The 20,507-nt window shown below is 38.2% G+C and overlaps 1 protein-coding gene across 8 annotated transcripts in view; it reads right to left on the bottom strand.

Annotated features, from left to right (window-relative positions):
- ZDHHC14 (zinc finger DHHC-type palmitoyltransferase 14) overlaps positions 1-20,507 on the bottom strand; it is a 219,287-nt gene that overhangs the window by 121,676 nt on the left and 77,104 nt on the right. For 6 of the 8 annotated variants that reach the window (XR_010918667.1, XM_067542473.1, XM_067542472.1 and 3 more), the window contains exon 2: positions 6,991-7,163. Coding sequence is in view for 7 of the 8 variants with exons in the window: in XM_067542473.1 (XP_067398574.1) it covers positions 6,991-7,163 (173 nt within the window). In the remaining variant the exon portion in view is untranslated. The remainder of the gene's footprint in view (positions 1-6,990; positions 7,164-20,507) is intronic. The other 2 variants (XM_067542468.1, XM_067542470.1) reach the window with 1 other exon arrangement.

Here is a 20,507-nt window from a genome sequence, read left to right as displayed (position 1 = left end):
TTCTCCTCCTGAACCTGGAACTTAATACAGGATTTCTGAGTCTCTGCATTCTTTGTTAGTGGGTTTCACAACTATTTACTGATAGGAAAGTGTATGTCTAATCCCCCTTTAGTGCCTGATTCATATGGAGGACATATTACTGCTACTAGTTGCCTCATTAGCTCAAGTGGCAGAGGTCTGTGATGTGGATCTAAAGGTCCAAATCCTCGTGATCCGAGCTGGGTCACATGATGGAATTCCTGGTTTTTTTATTTAAAAAAACATAGGAAATTACATAAAGAACATTAAGGTTGCAAAGTCAAGCACTCAAAAGTAAGGAAATGCCAAACCTAAGGTTGCCTATTCAACCTTAATCTGACCTCTTTAAGCATATGCATTATGATGCAGCGGTAGAGAGGCTGTTTTAACTGTATTTGGCATTGGTGTGACTGCAGCTGGAATACTGTGTCCAATTCTGGTGTCCACAATTCAAGAAGGATGTTTATAAACTAGAAAGTGTTTAAAGTAGATAAACTAGAAAGAGCCACAAGAATGATTAAAGGATTAGACAACATGCCTTATAGTAATAGACTCAAAGAGCTCAATCTCTTCAACTGAACAAGGAGAAGGGGTGAGTTGATTATCCGTAAGTACCTAGGTGGGCAATACATTTTTTATATTGGGCTCTTCAATTTAGCAGAGAAAGATAAAACGATCCAATGGCTCGAAGTTATAACTAGACAAATTCAGAGTGGAAATAAGGCACACTTTTTCTTAACAGTGAGGGAAATAAACCACTGGAACCATTTACCTGTTTTTTGGTGGATTCTCCATCACTGGCCATTTTTAAAATCAAGATAATTTTTTGAAAAGATATGCTCTAGGAATTTTTTCAGGGAAGTGCTATGGCCTGTTCTATACAAGTGGCCAAGACTAGATCATCACAATGGGCCCTTCTGGCCTTGGAATTTATTCTACATGATCAACTATTATTTTTCAGCCTGATGCAAACGCCTGACATGCACATTTTCAGCCAAAACACTTAAAGTTTGGAAAAGTTTTAAGCAACTGAAAACAGGGTCTCAATGGGTAGTTTCAGGCAATCTCACTAATAGGCAGCACAAGCACGCTGCCTATAATGCTGCCTTCCACCCGTACAGCTTTTAGGATTTCTTTATTCATCCAGGACAGTTTTATTCCTTGTATTCTTTTTTAATTTTACATCTTGTTTCCAGAGAATGGAAATGAAAATGAGAAAGCTAAGCTATTCTCTTCACCAGTTAGCCAGGATTTTAAAGTAAATGCTGCATCCTTCGATAGGGGCCAATAGCTCCTTCCATTGACATCCGAAGTCTGCTTATGCTCCTGCCATTTTCTGTTTAGTAAGAACAGACACTTAAACATGTTACATAAATATCTCTCATACCAACTATTATCATAGTCATCTGAAAACCATGAACGCAATTAAACATTCCACATATGAGTGCTGGCTGCCAAAATTGCAGAGCTAATTTGTTGTTCTGAAATTAGAAGTACTTAAGATGAACTAAAGTCCTTAAATAAAAGTTGATATTTTAATATAATGGCATCCACAAGGACTGGACAACATAATCACAGTGCATACGTATCAGTGTACTAACTTCAAATAGCTATAAGTGCACCTGTTCATCTATCTTGCCGAATACTCAGACTCTAGAGATGGGGTGGAGTGTGTGAGGGGAACCATCACAGCAAGATAGCTCCTCTAATAGCCATCTTGAATCACTTTTGCAGTTTTTCAGATAATCAACAGTATTATCTTTATGTACAGTTGCTAAAATGTTATTTCTTTTTTAGTTTAAAAAATGATTTTAAACAACCATTTAACATAAAAGAGTAATAGATTATACAGGTTTTTGCTTGGAATAGGTTCCTCAAAAACTTCATGATTACTATTACTGGTGTATAACTATTTAGTAAATTTCAGTAGCACTTTTTTTTAACAGGATTATCATTACATTTTTGCCTAAAGATAAAATCAGAACCAGACACAAGAGTTTGAAGAGACCTTTGCTAGGGGGATGAACTGCAGAATCTTGTGGGATTATTCTCAACTATTTTGTCCTGTTTCATTTTATTCTGTGCTACATTTGCTTTCAAATGAGAGATAGAAGAGCCTCCTCATTGCTGGGGGAGGATTTATTTCCTGAGTGCACTGAATTTTCAAAAATTGTCCAAGGAATAATCCCCTAGAATCTTCTATATTTGATATTAATTATCAGCATAGTCTTTAAGCATCAGCTCTTCTCCTCCCAATTAATGATCACTTGGCTATTATAGCAAACCTCCCCCAATAAGGAAAGAAACAAGGGAATTAACCAGAGTTACTATTTAAGCACAACTCATTCCCACTGAAGATTTCTTTTTCCTTTTAGGCACTGGTTCTCCAATTTATTTTTTAAATGGGGTCATTTACACAAGGAGAAAAAGGAGGGTGGGAACAACCACTGGACTTGTTTGCAACTCCTTGCCACATCCCAAATTAAGAAAATGATAGGCTATGTCCCCAATTCTATTAGTGCCCTAACTGTAACATCTGGGTTTAAAGAAACCATCTCTACAAAACATTCTATAATTTTGTTAGAGTGGGTTTTCAGAAGTTTTTTGTTTATTTGTTTTTCTTTTGTTCACTTGACCAAAGAAAGAGGAAAAATGATTTGGAGAATAGCTAAACCTCCTCTGAAACTTATCAGGCAACAGTTTAGAGAATTGTTGGTATTCCAACACTCTTGAAGTAGTCTGTGCTATGCCTCTCAAGATAAGAATACTGCAGCTAATTCCAAATCAACATGTTATCAACTCCCAATTTAGTTCTATGTGCACAACAATTTTTAGAACTGAATGCTGAGACTGTGGGCCTGAAGAACTGATATTTTCTGTTTCATTTTCTCCTCAATCTTTTATTAGGCTTAGGCTTCTTAAACTGCCACAAAGATCCTAACTAACTATCAAATGCTGAGCATCATTCTGCCTAGATGCTCACACCAGTACTTTGAGTCCTCAAGAATATTTCTAAAAGACAATGAATTTCAATCCCTTAAGACAAGTTCAAATGCTCCACACATGGTAGAATGTTCTCAAATGATCATTTCTGAGGCAACACAAACATCTCGAGAAAATGCCTTATGAATTCCAGTTAAGGCACACATGATCACGATTTGTAGAGACTGTGTCTCAAAATTTAGTACCAAAGGAATGAATTTCTGAGAAATCAAAATACACTCAATGTAGAAATCACTTAGCTCTTTAAATTAGCTCTTTCCAGCAATCAACAATGACAGTTATCATAAATCTGCCTCAATCAGTTTAACTGACACACATTTTCAGTTTCCAAAGATAATTTAAACTGTATCAAATATAAGTTTTTATCAAATACAAATAAAAGAGGCATTCACCAAACTTCCTCCCATTGACAACACCAAAATCCAATCAATCGACCTGAAATTTTACTTGTTAGATCTTATCCCAAGGGAGAATTTTCCTGGGATAACCTGTAACTTACTTCCAATTTGTGTGCACAAATACATATCTCACAGCAAGTACAGAACAAGCTGTAACGATACAGCCTTCCCGATACTGACCTGCTAATATGCCTCAACCATTATCTGAAGAGACTTCCTTCTTAACAGACAGATCAGTGTCTATATCCATTCAAAGTCTCTTTGCTAAGGTCAACAAGGGGGCCAATTAGCATCAAATGTGATGGTGGTTTTTTTTATGTGGATTCTTATCCATAGGGAACTGGACTGAGACCAAATTCATTTAACGAAAAACAACCTACAGCTGCCAGGTGATAACTTTTTCATTGAAATATTCACCATTTCCAAGTAATTTTCATATAGGAATCCTAATGGTTAAAAAGAGCCTTAACATTCTTAAATCTCTTTACTCTTTATTCAAGTCATACAGATATGTTGCACTCTTTCAGAAATAAGTATAATAAAAGTCTAATTACACCATTTGGAACTGGGTATTTGTCAGAGGATGATAGTAAGGGGGTTTAGCAACTGATGAGTTGCTGTGTTTGACAGTTGTAAAGGTGGTGGGAAGGAAACTAGGAGTCCTGGAAGCCACTGGAAGAGTTAAACCATTGGTGATGGGAGGTCAGATTCAGACAAACACTTCACTGGGGAAAAGAAACATTGTCTCATATCTTCCTCCAAAGTATCAGAGGGCAGCTTACTTGATTAAAAGTACTCATCCTCAATACTCTAAAGATTCAATAAATATATTTTCCTTTAAATTCTATTATAATGAAAATACAAATATTTCTCCTATAACCATCAGCTCCAGCACTAAAACAGGCAAAGAGAGTGTACTTTTCTCCAAATATTGTATTAATAAAACTGAAGCAAAAACTACTTAAAAAGACAATTCAATACAACATAAAATTAAACAGTCATGTCAATAATACATAAAATCCTTTGCTTCTTTAAACAACACAACCTCAAAATGGCTTTTTGAGGAATACCAGAATATTTTTAAATTGTTTACATACAAATAATGACAACCTCACAGGATAAACAGGCAGTCCCTTATTTTTCAGCTGTACGTATACAGTAATCAATTTACCTGTCTGAATTCTCCTAAGTTTCCAGACCACTCCATTTTTTTTATTTTTATTTATTATTATTATTATTTTTTTTTTAAAGAAAAAGTCAGCTTTTTCCTGAGCTTTTCATGAACAGGTCTGAGACTTTATTTTTCTACTAATAAACAAAACAACTGTCCCAGCAATTGGCTTAAAATATCAGCACATTATGTACTCAGTTTTTGATTTTGAAAAATGTTTTCAGTGATATCACTGGCAAAAAACTCAAAAACAAACTTTCTCAAATCAGTCTGCTTGAAACTCTTCTGATATTTTCCCCAACAACATAAATTTAAACTCTGGCATCTGTTTTCTAGATCTTTGGTTTTTATGAGTATTAGAAACTCCTTCATTTAGAACTCTCAGTTCTTGTTTGAATAATGCACTATTTTCTTCAGTTATACTAACTCCACAGCATAAATAAGTTTCATGTTCACTTCTTAAAACATTCTGACTGAAGTGAGGCTGCAGCTTGTCTGTAATTTCATGTAGATTTTGCTTCTCTTCAGGCCTGTGCTTAAATTCTGATCTAGGCCTTTCTTCTTTTATGTTACCCAAAATGCCACAGCCAACAGAAAGTTAACAAAAGCAATCTGTCTGAATCTGACTAAAAATATATATATTGGGAGTGCAGTGCTTGGGTCACTCTGGTCCTAGCTTGCAGAAATGTTCCTGTCAGCCAGGACTAGAAAACAGCTACGGACTATGGGGTTCCAAGAATCCCTAAGAGAAATAATTCTCCCCACACCAGGTTATGAGCAACAGATCTGCTGTATGACCATGCTGCACCTACCCCAAATGGGGAGCACAGTGTAGGAGGAAGAAGGGCTTGTGCATCCAGCAAGTTACAAATCCAGTGGACCTGATGTTAATACTCAGATGCCACTGTTTGGTGGGGTACACAGGAATTGCCTGGGGCGTACAGCTTTTGGTATGTAGGAAGGCAGATCCCCATATAGACTCCCTGCATCTCGTCCCCCAATGCAGCACAGTGGAACCTAACTAGTTCTGCTGTGGACCCTCCATTTCTGCTGAAAGGGAACACGGGTTTACTGCTAAAACAACAGTGACCAGTTAATTGATTACTATATTTTGAAATACAATTTCATCTGTAGAATAAACACAAGCCAATGACAAACTCGTGTCTCCATCTACAATACAATCAGTTTTCTTCCAATTGCAACTGTTCTGAAACTAAGCCTTTCAGTCACTTGTGTTACTAACTCGTGTTAGGATTTCAGTCATATTGCAACCTCAAGATTCAAACACTGCAAAAAATTCCACAATGACAATTATAGGGCTATTCTGTGGTTCTATAAGGCTATTTTTTGACTCACAAAATCCACCATGTGGGAAAACTTGCACATTTCATAGTTTATTTTTATACTTTCACAACTGTCATTGGAGAAAGAAAAGTCAGCTATGGCATCAAAAGAGGAACACAGGCAGAGGTCATAAGGTCATCATTTGTTTCAGATAGTTTGGGTCTTTTCTGTTCTTACAAGAGTGTAGCTTCTTCTGAAAATTGACTATTGACATTGCACTGTGGCATTTCATGTATATTTCCCAATTAATTCTTCATCAAATTAATAGTGTTGTTGGGGTTTTTTGTTTGTTTTTTTACTTTAATAAAAAGATTTTTGAATGGGCAACTCCGCAAACTCAGCCTGGGCTTTGACAGCCAAGTAGCATATTTTTGGCTGTGATATTTGCAAAAAGATATTGCAAAAAAACTTTGCAATTAGGATTTAGTAAATAATTGTCTTGATGTATGAGTCATATCAGAATCTAGCTCACTTCTCCATAGTTGTGTTGGCTCTGCATGAATAAAATATAATAAAAGTTTAACTGTTGTCACTGACATACAACCTTCCATGGACTATGTCTTTCTTATGTGCTTGTACATTGCCTAACACAAATCAGTCCCTGTTCCTATTTGGAGCCCTCAGGCAGACACAATATAATTAAACAACATCAATGTCAGAAATAAATATGACCCAACTCAAGGTAGGTTGCTTACGATGGTGCAGAATTCTTAAGAATTTAAGAAGTTTCGCATGCCTGTGTCACTTTTCTCCCCATGTAAATGTAAATATTTTCCTGTGCACTAGAGAACCTTCTATCATATATGGAGGAGAGACAAATAATAAATTACAGCAGTAAACTATCATTCTCCATGTCCAACACTGTGGTTAGCAACTTCTGACTGAAGAACTCCTCAGACCCTTTTCAGGGGGAGTCAGTATTATTTGTTAGTTGATCATACTATTTTAGAGTGATTACTGCTGAGATGAGAGTTAGTCCTCCCACAAGCTGAGCAGCATTCTGCCTCTACGCAACACATCCACACTTGGAAGGAAAGCGAAGGGACAAGGACAGACCTTCTGTGTTACCTATTTGTCTTTCCAGGTCTGCTGCTTCATCTGGTGTTGCACGCGGGAGGACTCCAGGATCACTGAAACTAGTACGCAGCAGGGTCCCCATCACAAAAAAGAACAGGATTCCACCTATTGCAGGAATAGCAGGTGTAATCTTCTCTGACAAATATGGACAACTATAAGGGAGAGGGAAAAGAAATAATTGTTACACTTATGTCAAATAATGCAGTAAGTCACTTGCCACTAAATATCTATCTAGGTTAAGAATTTAAATTCTATTAAGTCTATATTGCTTTGCAGTGGAATGCTACCTACACCTTTAACAAAGCTGAAAGATGGCATTAAAAAGTCACACCTACCACTATCATCTAGTACTCTTAATATACTAAAGATCCAAAGAGCAGAACAACAACTGCATTGTTAAAGTAGTATTCCCTCTAACGTAAGAAAACACAGATTTTATTGCAGGCTACTATTAGTTCTCATATTGTCTCTTAATATAAACTTTATTTTATAGTCTGATGACAAGCTATGAAGGCAAAACTGAGAAAATTTTACACATAAAATAATAGGAAATTATTTTTTAAAAATGAGGAGATAACACATGGTAAGAAATTCAATGAATTCTATAAAATGACATACTCCGCTATTAGAGGAAATACACAAGGACATACATAAATGGCACATGCTTCCTTTATCCCCTTTGGGAGGTATCACTGTTATGAAAATAGAATGTGGTGCCCCAAGCTTTTGTTTCTGTCTCAATCCATTCTTTGGAATTCATTCTGTATATGCCTCTTTTTTCTTTTTTTTAAAGAATGCAACACATATGGAAATGAACAACCAAGGTGGTCCAAGGCATTGACAGCTCTTTTTCAGAACAGTAGAGAGTTTATTGTTACTAGATTTTAAAAATCATTACTGGGCTGCAAGGCTGTAAAGCACAGAGATATTTTTTAATTATTCCACTCAGAAAAATCAGCATAGATGGAAGCACTGGAACCTAATTTAACTCTCAATTGTGGCTGTAAGTGAAAAAAGAGCAACCATTATCAGTTGTACGGTATAAAAATCTGGTTAATCTCAGAATAAAACCAGGATTGCTGGATCATCCTGGTATATGCATGGATTTAAATAATCCAAGCAGTCTGTTATAGAACAGAGAAGGTCAAACTCCCAGCCCATTTGATGTAGTTATGTTCACAATCTAAGGGCTTGCCTACACCACCACTTTTGTCAGTATAATTTGTCGCACAAGGGTGTGAAAAAAACTACACCCCCGAGCAACATAAATTACACCAACAGAAGCACCGGCGTGGACAGCGCTATGTCGGTAGGAGAGCTTCTCCCACCAACATAGCTACCGCCGCTCATGGAGATGGTTTCATTATGCCAACAGAAGAGCTCTCTCGTGTCGGCATAGAGCGGCTACACAAGCCATCCTATAGCGGCACAGATGCATTGGTACTGTTGTGCCACCATAAGCACTGTAGTGTAGACATGGCCTAAGCTTTAGTTTAAACAAAAACAACAAACTGAAAAGTGAATTTCTAGCTCTCATGGTTGAGAATACAGCCTTCCAGATCTAAACCAAGTATAACCAACATTATCTTTCCTAGTCTGCAGATGATCAGAAACAATGACTAAGGGTAGGTCTACATTGCAATCAGGTGATGCAATTGAAACACATGCAGGCATACCAACTCTAGCTTTGATCAAGCTAGCTTGCTAAAAATAGCAAAGTAGACACAGTGTCATGGGCTTGCCAGCTCGGAATCCAGAGTAGCCTGTGAGGCCATGGTTACACTGCTATTTTTAATGAGCTAGCTTGACTAAAGCTAACTTGGATATACCTACATGTGCTGCAATTGCACCTCCCAACTGCAATGCAGACATATCCTGAGATGTGTGAACTTCCCCACACCCTAACATCACTGGGATATTAACTCCCAGGCTAAACAATGACAATATTAAATATTTCCTTAGCTGATCATTTTAACAGAGGGAATGGGAAAAGGGTGGAAATAATTAAAAGTTCAGTTACTGTATAAAGATCATTTTTCCCCCTGTGCCAACCTCCAATTGATATTCATGGGAGTTCAACTGTGGATGGACAACAATATGTAGTTCTAAATTTTTACTCTACTAGCCCATTGCACATAATTATAATAACAATGGAATATGGGCCCCTGACGCACAGAATTTGACACCACTGTTATAGTCACATGTTGTGGAAGGAAGGTTAAAGTACCAACAAAAAAACGATAAAGTCTTGTGACTTGGTTAAAAGAATAGTCCTAAACTGCAAATGTAAAAATAACTGCAAATGTACTTCAAAGTTTTAGAAACCAGTTCCTAACTTGTTTAATATCAGAAAAACCAGTCAGAACCAACAACCTACAAGGATCTTTTTTACAGATCTGAAACTATTATAGTGGTCAATCTATGTCTTGTGCATGAAGAATTACTGAATATCAATCCCCTGCATTAGACTCTGAAACAGTACGCCTACTCTAAAGATATATTTTGAACTGAATTATTGAGCACTCAAGACCTTACCAATAAAATAATAATGAATATTAAATAAAGCATGGTACATTATTTTTGGTTGCATTATTTATATTAGACTCCAAAGAAACTGGAACTATAAGTATGTGGATCACATAAAATGCTGGAAGGTAACTTGAGATATACCTACTTTGGAACTGTAATAAGCTATACAAATTTAGGGCAAATGCCAAAGCAGCACTGCTGACAACGTTTAGATACAGACTTCATCTAGAATCACCACTCATTCTAGGAATGATACTTTAATGGCCACCATAACAAACTACTGCATATTTTATGGTTATGTACTAAGAGTAGCATTCCATGCTATTGCTGAAAAAAAATCCAACTTCCCACATCAAAAGATTAAGAGACCAAGGAGGCAATGCACTATAGGACAAATGAGAAAATTATCTATAACAAAAATATTAAAATCTCTTGATAAATATCTAGCTGAAACAGTCACAATTTCTGAAGAAAATCAGATCTATCAAAATTTGAAGATATTGTTTCACTCCCTACAAGAGAGAGGGCTTGTCTAAACTTAACAGCTGCACTGCTGTAGCACTTCAGTGTAAATACTACCTACACCAACTAGAGGGGCTCTCCCATCAGCGTAGGTAACCTACCTCCCCAACTAGGAACTGCTAGGTCGACGGAAAAATTCTTCTGTTGATGTAATTCTGTCTATACAGGGACTTGGGGCACATTAACAATGTGTTCAGGGTGTGGATTTTTCATATTCCTGACCGACGTAGTTAAACCGACCTAATTTTCTAGCAGGTAGACCAGGCCTAAGCTAAAATGCCATGACTACTAGAGTCTAATGAATACTTACCTGAATATTACCAATTCTGACTTGGAAGAAATTAATTTCTTAATACTTATAAGACACTCTGAAGATGCAAAGCACTACATAAATGCTAGTTAGTAATAACACGGAACCTGGAACCAACTGCCCTGATGGTCTATAAAAGGGACACATTCAATTTAAAAATCATTTCCATCTGAGAATTTGATCCCTATTAGATCAATTAACGTGACCTCCTGTATAACACAAGCCATAGAATTTTTCCCATTTAGCCCTGTACTGAGCCCAATAACTTGGGTCTGACTACAGCATATCTTCCAGGAAGTCCAAGTAATTCCTCAAAATTACTATAAATGAATTAGAAAAAGTATTTCTTTATTTTTTCCCCATTGTGTTTACTGTCGGCATTTGACAGAACTTGGTGGAGTCAGTTTCACCCAGTTGCACTTTCTGTCTCAAGAAGTACCTGCGAAAGATAGGACAATTTTCTACAATATGTTTGAGAGACCATATCGTATTATGTTCATGAAAGGTTATGTATCATTGTGGGCCAGGGATAGTGTGCACTCCACAGAGTTAATACAGTGCTCCATGAAGTGAAAACAGTAGCAGATGATTAAGGCAAATAACACCTCCAGAGAGGACCACCTCCTGGAAAAGCTCACATTCTGGTTCAAACTGGATTCTCCAGAAACCAGCAGACAAAAAGGGTTTTTGGATAAACAGCCCATGCTTAAACTTACTCAGGGCCTTCCTTCTGCTTACTCAGGGCCTTCCTTCTGGTTTCTGATCTAAAGATTGATATCCATTTGTAACCTCAGGGAAAAGCCAGTTGCGGGGTTTGAAGCACTGACACTGTCACCTGGGAGTGACCTCTGGTAAGCTTTTTAGCATGTGTGTAGGTTCTTTTTTTTGTTTTGATATGCTTTCTCTGTAATGGTTTCACCTTCAGAATGAATGTGTTTGCTTAGAAGGAGCTGTGTGGTAATTTGTAACTACTGGCAATACACTGTTCACAGGCTGTGGAGAGCAAGTAAAGCACAGGCAGTGCTTTTTAAGCAGACTGGCTTGCTGGGCACATCACAGGGTAGATCTGCGAGCTGTACAGCCTCAAACCTTGCAGTCAGAAGGAAGTGAGAAGCTGGTCTCCAACCAAGACTTTTGAAGAGGTGACAGTTGGAAGCCAGAAACCTTTAAGTGGGTGCCCTTGAAGAACCACAGAGAGGAAAATACAGGTGCAGTTACCTAGAAACTGACACTAGCATGATGACAATTATAGATTGCACACTGCTTTAGACCCCACTGCTCCCAACCTTTTTGAGTGAAAGCCCCACTAGTTAACACTGGACAAAAACATGCACCCCTCCCCCCCCAATGCCCCACCCCTCACTGGCCATAAACACATATAAACCCTATAAACACATATAATGATAACATTAAATTACATAAATAATAAATTATTTTTACCTGAGTAAGAAGCTAAGCCTTCTCTGACACAGCCACCAACACATGCCTCTACCCATCCCTCATGGATGGAGGGTAATGGAGGTGGCAAGCATTGGTGGACTGGCCGGGGCTGCTTCACTCTGGCCAGGTGCCTGGCTGGCTTCGGGGAGCTGCCTCCACTCCGGCCGGCGTGGAGTTCGAAGCTGCTGCGCCTGGCTGGTGTGGTGTTTGGGGGGGTAAATGACCTCAATATTACTGAAGTCTCATGAACCCCTATGTAATCTTTGGTGCCCCCCCAAGAGGGTCGCACACCCCAGATTGGGAACCGTTGCTCTAGAGGAAGAGCTCTTATGTACACTGTGCTCCAGGCTTTGCAGGAGGGTGTTCTCTGTTAACAGAAGTGGCAAAGCTGAAACAAAAAACAGCAGGCAGGCGCATGCACAGAGAGGAAGAATGAAAAAAGACCTAAATTTATCTAGTATGATTAGTCTCAGCTTGCCCAGGTGACTGTTTTATACAGCAAGGGAGCAGAAAAACAAAAATCACAAAAACAAAAACTTTGTGCTTTTTTTAAAAAGCCACTTCAGGACATACAATTTCAATGATGATTCATCAGAAATTTATATATTTGAAATGAATCAATTTTAAAAAGTTCAAAGTTGATAATGGCCCTTTAAATGCATTTGTATTGCTACGTGAAGCTCAACATACATTAAAAACAGTTTAGTTGTTTTTAGAACTGGTCAAAAATTACCAAAAATTTTCCATTTCAAATTTTTTAATCCACCTGTTTTACCTTCATTTGCACTCCCTAGTATGTTCACTTCCCTCAGACATTCTGGCTAGAGCTGTGCTAGTAAGTGATTTTTTTGTATTTTTGGTAGTTGTGGGGAAAAAATTAGTTTCCTGGCAAGATTTTTTGGAATATGCAGTGAATTTAAAAATCAGAAAAGTTTCCTTTTGGTTTAAACTTGTTTCATTTGACCTAAAATTTACATTTTTTAAATAAAAGCAAAGGGAATTTGGAAATGAAGGGCTTGATTCACAGAACAGGGAAGAAATTGGAGGTGTTCGCAGTACCCCACCCCCAACCATGTCCAATAGTTCAGTGGTTATGGCATTCACCTGGGATGTAGAAGACCAAGGTTTGAATCCTCCACTCTTGACTTGACCCCAGATCTCACACCTCCCACGTGAGTATCCTAATCATGAGAGTACTGGATAATGGCCACCACCAGTACCCTTTTCTGAATGATGCTTAAATCCCCCACCAGCGTAGCCTGAAAAATTCCAATGCTCGGTTTTGAAAAATGTCAAAATAATTCATTTCAACAGTTCCAACAATATCTTTTTTTTTGACTGAAACAATTAATTGAAATCCACACGAATTCACTAAATGTTTCAGACAACCCAATCTGCAATTTTTGGTGAAAAAGTTTCAGCCAAAAAATTTCACCCAACTCCAATGTTTCTTGGCAGGTATATGCTTTAGTGTTCATAGGCATATATTTAAGCAAATATTGGGGAATATTCCCTGAAAGCAACTTTTGAGCTTTTAAAGTAAAATATTCCCATCTAAAAACTGTAATTTACGACACTGACTGTATGGGAACCCAATGCAAAAGGCAAATCGATCTCCATCCTACAGTAGCACTAGTCTAAGACGCATAAAAAACCCTTTTAAAAATCATTCTCCTATAACAGCTATTGGATGGCCTATGAGAAGTGAGCTGGTGGCCTCTGCCCATCTCCTAGATACATCACAAAACAACTGCCACTAATTGGCATGTTGGTGTCAGAGAGAATGAAGATTAATGGACCATACTTGGAAAACCTTTAGGAAGTATCATTGACAGGAGATTCAACTCAAACTTACAGCTAAATTAGCTGTCTTCAGTATCAGAGATTGCACCATAGCTTGGATCTGTATCTCCCCAAACAAAACAATCCAAAGAGTAAGGCAGAGCTTCAATTTTACAGCTACGTTTTCCCACAAACTAGTCTTCTTTTTTCCAATCATTTTTAGAGGCTGTGTTTGAAGGTTAGCATGAGTGTAGGAGGACTAGTCTGTCACTGCTGGATAAAAATAAAACACACTGGTGGTGAAGAGGGATAATTATCAAGCACTGCCCCCTGAACAAAGTATGCGTAAGGAATGATCAAATGTCTCTTCTTAACACACAATAACCCTTTTAATTGTGTAACCAAGCTTGGACAGGGCGCTGAGTTCTGCAAAAAAGTAAGGACATGTAAGAAGAGCACTGATGAGAGCACAGCAAGAACTCTACAGCCTTTGAGCCCAAAAAAGGGATGAAGAAAGAAGCAGATTGTAGATCTCTGACAGAAAGATCAAGGCATTTCAGAACAGAGCTCACTGACAGTTGTCGTTATGATCTGGTAGGGAGATACAGTAAATGACAAATCCCATATTGACTCTGCAGGCTTGGCTCTGTAGATATAAAACATATTAAGAGCAGACAAATACAGCCACTTCCTATAGACGAAACAACAAAGAAAGGTTTTTCATACCTCTGAACGACTGGAGAAATCTGATTTTGAGCTCCATCTACTAATTTGGATTTTATGCAAGATGTATGACACAGATGCCAGAGATGTAGCCACACATTGAATCTTTTTTTATTTAAGCTCATAAAAAAATACTGTGACTACATACATGGTGTCGCCTGAAGTAGAATACTTTCCTACTAGTTTTCGTTGTTAAATTTCTTTATTATGTGGGCAAAAAAAAATTGTAGAAAAGGTACAAGAGTCAGCAATATTTTAATACACAGGGAGAAATTTAAATGGTATGATCAAAATTATTAATTGTTCTCTCTGATCTACATTACCAATAAGACTTATCTTTAGTTCTATATATACTTTTTATTTAACATACACGTTAAATACCTGTAATAGATGTATCTGCAACAGCTATGGGGCAAATATTGTCTAATGGTAAGAGGACACTGAAACTCCTGCATTCTACTTCCAGCTGCCACTGTTTCACTGTCTGAATGAGATATGTTGCTTAGCCCAGTGATGCTCAAACTTCTTGAACTCTGGGAGCTCTTATTTCTCCTCCTTCTCATATATGTAGATCTTGCTCCCATCTTGGTCACACACCTATCAGGCAGAATGGAGGTCCCTCCACCCATTCTCTCCCCTCAGCCTTGCTGGGGCTGCTGATGAAATTTGTTTTTCTTCCCAGGACTATAGTGGCAGACACACAGTTGATATCAGTCACTGTTTTGACATATTTTTTCTTCTTCAAGTAAATGCTTTTCACAGCACGATTTTCCATTCAGCGGTGTTCTCTACCAAGCTTTAATCTGAGTTGATGCTGGATCTGATACGTCCAAAGAGCAAAAAGGGGAAAAACTGATGTCCAAAGTGAGACTACCCACAGTTAGTCCATGATTCTGCAGCCAAATCCATTTGATTTAAGAGGCTTGACAAGAATGGAAAAGGTCTGCACTAGCAGATCCAACTTGCAAGAACAGGGCCTAATATGGTTAAGTAAATAAGATAGTTATTTTCACTAATTTTATTTGAAAAATATATTAATACTTATATTATGTAACATACAAAGGCCCCTATCAGACTTGGGGCTCCATTGTGCGGGTGCTGTACAAAGACGGAAATGAGATTGTAAACCCTGTATGTGGATACAACATACAGTACAAACAAAATTAATATGGTAAAGAATTGGCAGAACTTTATTACATGTATTGTAGGGCTTTTCTGGTTTATAATTGTGGTTACAGATAGGGAAGCTAGAATTAAGAATAGGAAAGAAGGGGAAGAGGAATAGTCAGAGGTTGTCTTATGTTTAGACATGATCAGCAGGCTATATTTTGTAGGCATCCTGGCAGAGGTGAGCTTTGAGGAGGGATTTGAAGGAGTATAAGGTAGCAGCTGTTGAGATTTTGTGAGGGATTTTTTCCCCCCACATGCATAAGGGGAAGCACGAGAGGAAGCACAGGAGCATCTACAGGAGAATGCGACTAGAAAAATAAAGGCTAGGAAAGTGGTGGAGTGAAGATGGGAGATCAACATCATTTTATGCAGTGGACATAATATACCTGGACTTTAACAAGGCTTTTCACACAGTCCCAGATGACATTCTGAAGTAAGCTGAAGAAATGTAGGCTTGGTGGAACTATTATTAAGTGGATACATAATTGGTTAAACAAGCACAAACAAAAAGTAAGTGTTAATGGAATGATGTCTGATTGGAGGGAGGTCTCAAGTGGGGTTCTCCAGGGATCTGTTTTGGGTCTGGTGTTTAACATCTTTATTAATGACCTGGATGTAGGAATAGAGAGCATGATGATCAAATCTGCAGATGACATAAAGCTGAGGGGGTTGCCAACCCTTTAGAAAATAGCACTAAGATTCAGAGGGATCTTGATAAATTGGAGAATTGGACTACAGTTAACAAAATGAAATTCAACAAAGACAAATGTAAAGTGCTACACATAGGGAAGAAAAACCAAATTCACAAATATAGAATAGGGGATAACTGGCTTGGCAACAGCACTGCTGAGAAGACCTGGGAGTTGTGGTGGATCACGACCTCAACATATGTCAACAATGCAATGTTGTTGCAAAGAAAGCAAATGCAATTTTAGGTTGCATTAACAGAGGCATAAGCATGCAAGTCATGGAGGTGAGAGTTCCATTCTACTTGAGCTAGTTAGGCCTCAGTTGGAGTACTGTGTCCAATTTTGGTCACCAATGTATAGAAAGGATGTGGAGAAACAGGAAAGGATCCAGAGGCAAGCAACAAAGATGATCAAAGGGATGGAATGCAAGCCATATGAGCAAAGGCTAAAGGAACTGGGCATGTTTAGTTTGGAAAAGAGAAGACTGAGGGGGAACATGATAGTGGTCTTCAAATACTTGAAAGGCTGGCATAAGAAAGATGGAGAAAAAAGTTATTGTCTCTTGAAATGGAGGGCAGGACAAGAGGCAATGGGTTCAAACTACAGCATAGCAGATTTAGATTAAATGTCAGGAAGAACTTCCTAACTGTAAGAACAGTAGGACAATGGAACAGCTTGCCTATGGAGGTTGTGGAAGCACCTTCCCTGGAGATTTTCAAAAGGAGGCTGGATAGCCATCTGTCTTGGATGGTTTAAAATCTTGCACCTTGGCAGGGGCTAGACTAAATCTTGCGGTGCCTTCTAAACCTATGACTCTACAGGTAATTCTAAATGTACAGCAAGCACTACATAATTCATACTTCCAGCAAAAGACATTGTCTTGCTGTCAGAAGTGGCTCACGACCATGAGTGAGCCTTCTGAATATTCTGCTGTACTCAAATTACATTTCTCCAAAATGAACAGAAAGGAAAAAGACAAAAAAAACCTTGACCAAGGCAGATTTTTCCCAAATGTTCACTGTTCATTCTCAGATTTCTGCCCAGAGTGGGTTTCAAACACCAAACCTGCAAGAATCTGTGAATGTAATTAAATGTTTTTTCCCCTGGAGGATGTATCTCGGAAACCTCTTGCTCAAATGGACCCACATTTGGATCATTAATCGTATGCTATACACTCATGAAGTATAGCAAATTTCAAGAAAATTTATGTAAGCACACCAATACTAGAGCACTAAGAAGAATTATCCTTTCAACAGGAAGGGCTTCCCAACCTTAGCTAGAGGACGGATGCTGCTTCATTGCAATACTGTATAAAATTAAAGGGATCATGGACGGGAGGGCACTACATATTCCTCATCAGTACAGCAGGCTCAAAGAGATGTGAAGTGGCTCATTCCTCTCAATGAGATGTTCTCAGATTAAAAAGAATACTCAGAGGAGTTACAGCCTGAAACAACAGCTCTGAGACACATAAACAATCACTCCATTCATGTCAGTGGGTGTTTGAAGGCTAGCAAATTCTGTTACCTCTTCCATCTGTGATGCTCAGTGCAATTTATTTGCTGTGTGAACAGGCACATGAGCCTTAAACTATTTGGCACATGCCTAATTGGAGAAGCAAATTCTTCTTCTAATAAAGTAATTTGATAACCCCAAAGGGCTAGTGGATGGGTACTATGCACTCTGTTGGGGTAACTCAAGCATTTGCCACCCTGGTTTAATCTTTATCTGAGAAGGAAGAAAGGGTTGGTAGAACATGTAAACTTTAGGAAGAGCCCTCCCCGTGAGATGCATCTCTGGAACCTCTGGATCAAACAGCCCTAAATCTGGAGTACTGACCATCTCCCCTGCCCCATGACATAACCTAAAATTTTGAGGCAATGTGATCAATCAAACGGATTTTACAGGGCTTAGAACAGTTGAGCTCTAGAAAGAAAGCTGGTGTTAGCACTAACTATAATGTAACTCTTGGTCTGGTATAATTATAAATGTAGCATTATTGCAAGGTGTCACTACAGGGCATAGTTGAGATTTTTTTGGTGCCTTAACAATGCATACTGTTCTTTAATGTGTTTGGATTTCTTTTAAATTTAACCTTAACTCTGAATTTTGGGCTTTGTAATGTTTGATTTTGGAAAATACTCAACCTTAATGCCAGTTTAATCTAATTTTTATCTAGGAACAGACATATATAGTGTTATAGTACTATTCTGTACAAGAATGTCCCACCACTATTCAATATTTGTAAAAGTCATTATACAAAGGAACACAGGGGACTGATAAATGAACCCTTGGACCACACAGATTAGAGGGAAAAATATTCCTTATATCCAAGAGTTTAAGGAAGCAGATCTCTTAAATCCAATAGCGTAGGTCATTAACTAAACATAATTTTGAGGGGCAAGGTTCAAATATATTGAAATAGCTTGATTACTAGCTTCCAAGAATGTGGGAAAACTTGGCAGAGACTAATTCTGTAACACCAACAAATAGCAATTACCGAAAGCAAGAGAGACTGTAGAGACTTTCTCTATCAGACCACACAGCATGCAATGGACACCATAACAAGAGTGGCTACATTCAGCTGTTATGCAAGTCTTCTGAAGTCGGAGTAAAAGAAAGGATGGATTTGGACCTAGGAACTTATATGAATGTCAGGCAACAGTGTTGAGCATGACACAGCACAAGATAACTATGATTTTCCTCCATAACAATTCAACTATGAGCATGAACATTCTCTGAGGTTCACTGGAGCAGATGTGCTGCAATCAAGTAACAACCTGGTATAACCCTGCTCTCATCTACTGCTACATGAACTCTAATGACAAACTGACACAGCTAAAAGAAATAGATAGATATGATAAATAATGCAAAATACTGTTAGAAAAATAGCTGTCGTAATTACAGCGCCAAGACTGGAAATCACATTTTGCTTTATTATCTTTAAAAAAACTGAATCAAAGCAGAATTTTTAAAATATCCATATACACAAATCACCTCGTTTAGTAGGAAATTTCAAAGTAATGTAGCAGATGACAAAAAGTGAAATTTTAAATTAATTTTATATCAGGAACCTCAGTCCTGCCGAATCATCAGCTTCTTTATAAAAGTCCAACTGAGATACGACATATCCTTGAAAAAAGGCTTTCAAAGTTACTCCCTCACAAACAGCAGGACAATCATAAAGGCTTTTCAAATTAAATGCTATTTAAGGACTAATTTATGCCCACTCTGAAATTATAAATAGATTTATTCTTTTTCTTTCCATATTGTACAAATAAAGCTGTTTTCACACTATTATAAATGTACGTGCGTGACGCCTCAATGAAATAAATGGTATTTTGCACAATTTGTACTAGATATGCTGCTAAACACGAGATGCAACAAACATAAAACTCGTCATTTGAAAAGCTAAGCTTTAAATCTAAATCACTTCCTGCAGCTGCTTCAATTTAAAACAACTGAAGGATCTTGTCCACATTGTATATTAGTAACCTATAATATTTGATTGTCAAAAATGCAGCACCATGGGCTGTATAATTTCCTCATCTGCGATGCACAGATAGGAGCACAGAAGAATAAAATCCTCCTTCCTCCTGAAAGGAGCAGAGTAATAACAGTGGCAACTCAGCCACATGTTCCCCTTTCCACAGAGCCTTTGGAAGCATTTGCTGCAACATCACAGGGTGGGGGTCCCACACGTGTTGAGAGAGTTATGCCAGAGCGGAGTACCAGCCAGTCTCTCTCAAAACATGGCTTAAATTACCTTCTAGGTAAACTACTGCAGCCTCTTTACCTAGGACCTAGCATAGGCACCACAGAAAAGGCTGCCTCTGGTGAAGCATGTTGCAGACTGCCTCAAAAATAACTAAGGAGGACATGAACAAATCACGCTACAGTACTGTTAACCTCAAATGTTTAAAAATAATGAGATTGGCTTAAATATGAGGTTTTAAAAAACAGGTTACTAATCTTCTGTAACTCTTGTTCTTTGAGATGTGTTGCACATGTCCGTTCCAAGTAGGTGTGTGTGCACCACATGCACAGCCGCTGGAAGGTTATTCCCCTGGTGGTATCCATAGGGTCAGCTCTGGTGCCCTTGGAGTTGTGCCCTCATGGCACCATATACAGGACCCCGCTGACCCCTTACCTCTTCAAGTCCTTCTTGCTGGCTGACTCTGACAGAGGGGTAGGTGGGTGGGTCTTGGAATGGACATGAGCAACACATCTCGAATAACAGTTACAGAAGGTTAGTAACCGTTTTTTCTTTTTGAGTGCTTGCTTAAGTCGATTCCAAATAGGTGACTACCAAGCTGGTCCATTGGAGGAGG

The sequence above is a fragment of the Emydura macquarii genome, unplaced genomic scaffold (assembly GCF_026122565.2).
Source record: "Emydura macquarii macquarii isolate MOO-44397 ecotype Brisbane River unplaced genomic scaffold, CSIRO-AGI_Emac_v2 contig_705, whole genome shotgun sequence".
In the NCBI taxonomy this organism is placed as follows: Eukaryota; Metazoa; Chordata; order Testudines; family Chelidae; genus Emydura; species Emydura macquarii.
The sequence above is the reverse complement of the archived record's forward strand: the minus strand, read 5'-3'. Positions and strand labels throughout refer to the sequence as shown.